Source organism: Ceratosolen solmsi, unplaced genomic scaffold (genome assembly GCF_000503995.2).
Source record: "Ceratosolen solmsi marchali unplaced genomic scaffold, CerSol_1.0 scaffold27, whole genome shotgun sequence".
In the NCBI taxonomy this organism is placed as follows: domain Eukaryota; kingdom Metazoa; phylum Arthropoda; class Insecta; order Hymenoptera; family Agaonidae; genus Ceratosolen; species Ceratosolen solmsi.
Window position 1 is genome coordinate 3503585 of NW_011948426.1, and position 8629 is coordinate 3512213.

Sequence of the window (8629 nt, forward strand, 5' to 3'; positions counted from 1 at the left end):
TCATCTATACCTAATAGCATTCTAATTTAAAATATTATTTTTTTTATCGAAATATTGGTTTTATGTTTATTTTTAACCTTATTTATTATAGCTTTTTTATTTCATAACCTCATCGATTTATCGTGAATAAAAGCAAATTATTATACAATCGTAAAAGCGTGAATAACAATTATTAATAATTTTTTTAATATCGTTATTCGAAACTTAAGTCATTATTGTACATAGCACTGATACTTAATAAATAAATTATGTTGAACATAATTATTATCATCATATAGGATATTATTCATAATTTAATATTTCATCAATATTCAAAGTAATTTAATAATAACATTAAATAATTAAAACATTTAATTGAAATATGGAGGCTAAATTATAATGAATTATTAAAATTTTATAACATTTTCATACTCTTCATATTTTTGTATTTTTAATTTTATTAAATTTTAACTTAGAAATCAAGTGCATAAATTAACTTTCCTTACTATTTTTATACAATTATGAATTTTTCCATTCTCTATAATAATTTTTTTGATTATCTGTCAAGGCCATTTGTCAAAAAAATTATTGGAATGTCGTCGTGAAGAGGGATTTTCTTATAATGCGCTCTAAATCATAAAGGACTTTAATAATTATATATCGAGTACTATACGCCTTTACGAGATTTTTTCTACATTCTTAGACCGTGATGAGTAACTATTTAGACGTAATCGACGAGCCGAAATTTTATTTTCTCAATCAATATATTAACAAATGTATATTTCGAGATTACAGTGGTTCATCATACAGTGGTATGTTATATTTTAAAATAGTAACACGAGCAAAAATATAAATATTGCTCAAATGCTAATCATTATTCAAATAATAAATAAAATATTTACTTAAACGTGGATTTTAGGTTCAATAAAAAATGTAATTTAAACATAGTATTTTCACTGTTATAATTAATTAAAATTAAATCAATATGTGATGATATATAATAATATAATTTTTTTATAAAGAATTAATGGAATTTATTTATTTGTTCATTTATTTACGATTAATGATACATTAATATGAATATAAGTATAAAAATAAAATTTATATAAAATTGTATTTACAATTACAGAATTCAAAATATTATTCAAAATATTGACATAAGATTTTTAAAGAATTATTGTAAAAACAAATTCAACGAGTTTAATATAAAAATACTATTGCTAATTTTAAATATTTGATTATTTAGAATATCAACTAGTAATATTTCAATATCATCCATAATTCATTTGCATACATACTAACACAAGAATAATATAAAATATAAAATGTAGCCTTTAATATATGAATAACCAAAGTGCAAAACTTGAAAACATAATGTAAACCGTATTCTTCTGTAGGGGAGCAGGTTTGGAATAAAACTTTACTAAATAATATAAAGGACATTTGAACACGAGATTACTATAGTTTGCGCAGCGAGCGGACGATACTTTAATAAATAAAAATAAAATATAAACCTCATAGTTTCCAGCCACGACAGGTGAAAAATAAAACTTTGAAGAAAAAGGACGAGTATTGACTTTTATACCTGAGCAGTGGGAAATGTAACTTACGAAACTCATACTTAGATACTAAAATGTAAATAGTTAATAAAGAAAAAGTTAAAACTGCATGTCATATATTGCTATATTTAATGATTTAATAAAGAAAAGTTGTTAAAAAAAATAAAAAAAAAAAGAAATATAGAATTTATTCGATTGGTTAATAATTTGAAAATTTCTTATGTTGAAAATTAATAATTTTAAATAAAATTGAAATTTTCGTCTATTACATTGTTCCGATGTAAACACCGTGTTATGCAACTTCATGATATATTGATATACTATTGATTGATAAAAATCCATATAATATATAATTCAAAAGATTGTTATAAAGTGCAGCTAAGAGGAAATAATAGTTAGGAAAAATAAATTAAAGCGACGTGCAGACTCGTCATCGGTGGAATATCAACTTCAACAAATCGAACAAATCGACATTGTTAGTTATAGAGACTTGAATTGAGATATTCATCAATGATCCAAGTATTATTTCCTCTTTGCTTCACGTTATAACAATCTACAATATAATTTAATCATATGTTTATATATTAAAGATTATTTTATCGTATTGTCACATAAGAAATTGCACATCATATTATATTACATTATTTACAGTGCATTAATTTATTATTATTCGCAAGCTTCTACGCAAGCGTACCCGATGATAATTTTATTTGTATTTATTTGTACGTTCAAAATGTTCATTAACTCTATATCCTATAATTGTATATACTGGCTCATGCTCCGTTGCTGTATCTATTTTGTAAAATAATTCATTGTGTGAACATGTTCATGCTTTCAATAACCATTATAGATTGTAAAATTTATATATTATTATTATTATTATTATTATTGTTATTATTATTATTATTATTATTATTATTATTGTACATAGAAATTATAATTATTATTTTCAAGTAATATTACGTAATAAGCAATAGCTCTATTTAACGCATTGAGAGCAATAGCTTATAAATTACTGCTTAATAGTTGGTCGTAAATTCTGTCTCTTAAATACCAAATAATTATGTTTAATTAATTATGAGCAATTCTTATTACTGAAAATTTATGATGAAAGTGTTTGCATTCGTATTAAACGAGTAATTGAATTTTATTGAAATTTCCGATATAATATTTGTGATTTCATTATCGGGGGAATTGAAAAGATTGTAAATAAAGTTTGTAAGTTTTATAAATGCAGACTCACGAAGTAATCTTAAATGTATAACTTGGGGACATTTTTTTGTCGTGACAGCATACTGAGAATCTCATGAGTACGCTTTAGCCTCGACATATATTGATTGAAATCGAGTGTATTCGCGTGTATTATAAAGGGATATGCTATCCAGCTATCCAACATGTTAGAAGAATTTTTCTCTTGTAAGGCTGCGCAGTCTATAGATTGATGAGAGTCATTTTGTAAAATCGAAGAGTGAGCCTGCGATAGGGGATGCGTGTCAAGGAGATGTGAACGAGAAAAGTAGTTGGGAGTCTTGATAAGCACAGCAGCATGAAATGCCGTATAATAAGTAAAATATTTTTCTTACGCTTTATATATATATATATATATATATATATATATATATATATATATATATATAGCGTTCGACAGAATTACTGCTTTGGATAGATAGACTGTAGATTATTAACGAAGTACGTTGATTACAAATGCGCTTAGATTACAAATTGAATGACGTGCTTCCGTTTTCATTTGAACTTCCACCTCACAGTTATTTCGAATAAATTTTATTATTTTATATTTGAACTATTCTCGTTATCGGCGCGTATATACCTACAGCACGAGCTCTAAGATGATCTATACTAATTTTAGGATCGAATATAGAAGGTACACTCACGTTCATGTTGTTGAAGGCTGAATAGACCAACAATTCCGGCAATTCTACATATAACATGTACTAACTACTAATTATGTTACCAAAATGTTTTTAAATTATTTGTTTATTGATTTTTGTGTGTATAAAAAGAATCGGCATGTGTATCTTAGATATGATTTTAAATGATTCTTCAAAATAATCCGTGAAAGGGAAGAATATAGTAAAGAAACTATTGGAGGAAAAAGATTACTTGAACTACTGAGATGAAGCCATTGGACGGGAATGAAAGCGATCGGTGAAAAGAAGATGAAATATCACTGAATAACATATATGTACATACAATATTTATACATACTTACAATATATATATATATATATAAAGAACTAACATATTCTATCGCTGTCTCTATCTAGTTATTTCCTTTTTCCACTACAATTTAAACAGTGTCAATTTACGGTTGCTATTTTTCGTTTTTTTTAACCCGTTAAAAAATATTATTAAACACACCGTGAAATAATCACTTTGCGTACTATGCTTTTGTTGTGCTTTGCTGACTTCTATTCAACGATTAAACTTGGTAACGCAGTTATCGCGAGCACAGCTAGTTGTAATGTAAGCACATGGAACTAACTTTCTCAACAACCTATTTCGTGATCAAGTACTTCAACCATTGATTAATTAGATGTAAAAAAATGTTAAAAGCAAAATTGTTTATCGAACTGTAAACAGAATTATATTATAAATTATAATATGTTACTTCTGTAAAGAAATTAGAATAAACTCAGGTAAAGAAGTAAAGAAAAAAATGTAAATGAAAGTTAATTTCTCATTTCATTCCACAATTTCATTATACAATAAAGTTTTAAAAATCAAGATTATCATATACTATTATTACTAATGTAGTTGTATCCTTTTCCAAAGGCATTATTTTATTTTCATTAATAAAGAATATATATGAATGGGAGTAGCGAGATTTAAATTTTCTCATGTTGATTAAAAGAATTTATTCATATTTGTTGCTGAAAATTTTAATTTTATTATTTATTTATGTAATAGTTATAATAAGCAATAAAACGTTAATTTAAGTCAATCTTAGATATTTTTTGTCCAATTAGTTTTATTGAAGAATTTGTAAAGAACTAAAAAGTCTGAAAATGCAAATGATGAAAATGTTTGTGGAACGACATGTTTATCAAAAAATTCATCATAAATTTTTAAATTTAATAAATAAGCGTAATATGTACATTCTTGTTAATGTCGTAAAAAACTTTTCTTATAATATGGAAAATCAATAGCCGCACTTTAAAGATTAATTTTAAATGGTAAGGTAATATAGAACGATAATATCGTAGATAATGAGAAAAACTTGTTCGATTAACACCTAAAAATATTGTAATAATAAAGAGAGAAAGAGAGACGCCGATTGTCATACATAAGTTGAATTAGATTAAATCGTGCGAAAAAAGCGTCGATACATAATAATTAAATGTCGATTGTATGACAAGCAAGAAAGGCACTCGTGACACTATTATAACCGCGGTACGCGAATTATAAAAGATATGATTTCTCAAGTATAATAAAAGAATTCGAATTATCATCAAAATTCATTAGGAAATTATAAGAGAAAATAGGGAGAAGTAGTAAAAGGTAGTAATGGGCTAACCAACGTAACGTAAATACTTATAACGTCGAAAGAGGGGAATAAATCTAAAGCAGCGGGCTGTAAAGCTGCGAGCTTAAATTCGTTGCCTTGAGTGAAAAATCGCCTGCGGAGCGGTAATGAGTATAACTTAGACGCGAGTGCGCCTGTATAAATCACAGCTCGTGTCTGTAAATACGCGTGCGTGTGCGCCCCCGTGCATGCGTGTTCACGAGACAGTATGGACGAGGGAACGAGCGGGGAAGGGCTTCTATATCGGTTTCAGGCTTCGGGATGCATATAACTCGATAGTTACGTAACATCGGAGCGTCGCGCTCGACCTGGAACGCACCAGTTATACGTCAGCCACTGCCGCTAGGTGAATACTCGTGCACATGCAACCTACAGCCCCGAGCCCGTCAAATACGTGCTTTAATCAACAGAAGATCCGGCAACGCCTACGGCCACCTTTTACATCTCGCGCACAAACATACTGACACTCTATTTTCCTTTATATTTTTGCGTCTTATTACGTCATTGCCTCTCGACGCTAATGCTAGACTAGCAGCATTTCTCCTTTCTTTACCTTTGTTATGATTTACCTCGTCCTCCCGCCCCGTGTCGCACTCATCGCGTCCTTTTACATCGTCTCGCTGGTCTTTCTACCCGATCACCTTCAACGTACTTCTACATCAGCTTGTAACTTTATTACGAAATATACCTGAGATTAAAACTTTATATGAACGTTTTCCTCCCTAACCAAAGCCTTTTTAACTATATATATTCCTAACTCATATTATTTATATTTCAAAGATCGTAAATTTTGAACTGTCATTCCTCCTTTCTCTCTCTCCCCCCTCCCACTCCCACTCTCACTTCCCCTATCACTCCCCCCTCCCCCCCATCTCTATCGCTTTGCCACGTGGATGGAATTTTCTCAACAAATTAATCATTAATGATGCGCTTTCATAATGAATGTGGCATTAAAATCGCTGTTCTCCTGCCAAATTCTTAAACACTGAAAATAAATGATAACCATTTATTTTATATCGTTTGCTAAAATATCCAAGTTCCAAAGAGTATTAACTCGTACTGTGCTGAGTTATACGGGTTTTATCAAAATTAAGTATAATCGACATACGGGATTTCTATGTATGCCGCATACATATATAGATATGTTAATCTCTTTGTAGTATATTCATTTTCACAATAATAGAAAAATAAAATTTTAATAAGTAGTAAAAACGATGAGGTCTTAATTTGTAATTTAATCAACGGTAACTATACGTTCGGCTAATATTTGTTTTAAATTTCAAATGGCTCGCATACGCGGTAAAAATATAGTAATTGCGAAAGTTTTATTCAAATACCGCTGATCGTTAAAAAATATCATCAAATAAATAGACGATCACAAAAAGTGTAAAACTTGCTTTGAAATTTGAAAAAAAGTTTTTCCATCTTTTGCAGACTTACAAAAAAATAACTATTTATGGTGCAGTGGATTTTAATCTAGTCGTTTTCTGATATAGTTGAATCGGAGAAAAAGAGTAGTGAGAAGAAAAAAGAGATAGAAAGTGAGGTAAGTAGGCGATGAGAGAGAGAGAGAGAGAGAGAGAGAGAGAGAGAGAGAGAGAGAGTGAGTGAGTGACGGAGATAGAGGGAGATGGGAGCAGATAGATGGCAATAGTTATACCTACAGTCAGCCGTGGTCAGAAAGAGAAAAATATAATGGAGAGTAGGAGGGAATGTGAAACGAGAGAGAGAGAGAGAGAGAGAGAGAGAGAGAGAAATAGAGACAGAATTATAGAGCGAAAGAGAGCGCAAGAAATAGAGAAATAAAGATAGTAGAGTGTGGTTGGGGTGGGTGAGTGAGGGCGATGGCGATGGCGATGGGTGGGTGGGTAGTGGTGGCGATAGTGGCGTTGGTGTGGGGTTTCTGGGGAGGAGGGAGGGGGGGATTGAAAAGACAGAGAGCGTAAAAAGTAGGGAAGCTGAATTGGAAGAATCGTATCGCAGAGCGCATTCTCACTATATCGATCGAAGCTGTGTGCGCTACTCGCTTACTCTCGGATCACGAGACAGAGATGGAGAAAGAGAACGAAACTCCACCCCAAAGGTTGTGCACCATGCCGGAATAAATCTAGCGTACGCGACTGTATCCCGAAGAAGCGAATCTGCATTTTCCGCGCATGCTGCGACTCATGCGCAGACAGTGCGGCTTATCATGCGTCTTCGGCTCCGGCTCCCAGCCACAATTTTAAGTCCCCCTCCCGCCGCTTTACCCCAATATCTTACCGCGCCCTTGGATTCGATTTTTTTGATTTTCATTTTAGGGCGCTGGCAACTGCCGCCCAGGAAAATCATCACCACCATACTCCTCACCCAATCTGGCACTACTATTATGAATTGAGTAGTAGAACGCTGAATAAAGAAAATTATGATATTACCTTCGAGTCGTTGGTTGCCCTATCCAATGAACTGCTTGCGCTTTCTAGGAATTATTGATAATTATAAACATTTATAATGCTGTTTAATCGATTTTCAAGACATTATATTTGTTTTGTTATATTACGCGAAGGGTATTTATGTGATATCCTGCCGAACCTTATGAGAGCGCCAGTATATTTTTGCGAACCTTTAAAGTTATGAAATAATTTTGTTCGAAATCTTTGAATTTATTGCTTTAATTAAATATATTTTAATTAAAATTTTTGAAAGTCGCTTTAATTAGCTGACTGAAAATTTTATTCTAATGGGAAGGTACAATTACCAACAACTGACGATCTTCCTTACTTTTAATTTCTTTAGCGCCGACGGCAACTATGAAGTTACAATTATGACTAAAGCCATCTTACATCACACCGGTAAAGTTGTATGGAAGCCTCCAGCGATCTACAAATCCTTTTGTGAAATTGATGTCGAATATTTTCCATTTGACGAGCAAACCTGCTTCATGAAATTTGGTTCCTGGACTTACGATGGTTATACGGTAAGAGCACAATAATTGATCTTACAACGAACAACCATGCCCGAGTTTATTGCCATTAAAGGCTTAAATTAAAGCTTAAGAAAGAAAGAAATAAATGCTAATGTTGTTTCACGATGTCGTTATGTGTATCTTGGGGTGATTGGCGGGTAGGCGTGGGTGTGGGGGTGGGGCCGGGGGAGCTATCATTCCTAGAAGTTTCAACTGCAATAAACTCGGTACCATTAGACAAATATAGTTGTTCGAAATTTTTCAACGACAATTGTGTATAATTATGGGAATGTTGTGGTGCTCTTAGTGATAAAAAAAAAGTTAGTTTCTCCTTACTTGTTCATTCCTTTATTACTATTATTATCATCATCATCGTCATCATCATCATCATCATCATCATCATCATCATCATCATCATCATCATCATCATCATCATCATCATCATCATCATCATCATCATCATCATCATCATCATCATCATCATCATCATCATCATCATCATCATCATCATCATCATCATCATCATCATCATCATCATCATCATCATCATCATCATCATCATCATCATCATCATCATCATTATTATTATTATTAGTATTGTTA

At 31.3% G+C, this 8629-nt stretch overlaps 1 protein-coding gene across 1 annotated transcript in view; it reads left to right on the forward strand.

Annotated features, from left to right (window-relative positions):
• nAChRalpha1 (nicotinic acetylcholine receptor alpha1) overlaps positions 1–8629 on the forward strand; it is a 115729-nt gene that overhangs the window by 92182 nt on the left and 14918 nt on the right. The window contains 1 exon segment of the mRNA XM_011500784.1: positions 7858–8038. Coding sequence (XP_011499086.1) covers positions 7858–8038 — 181 coding nt within the window.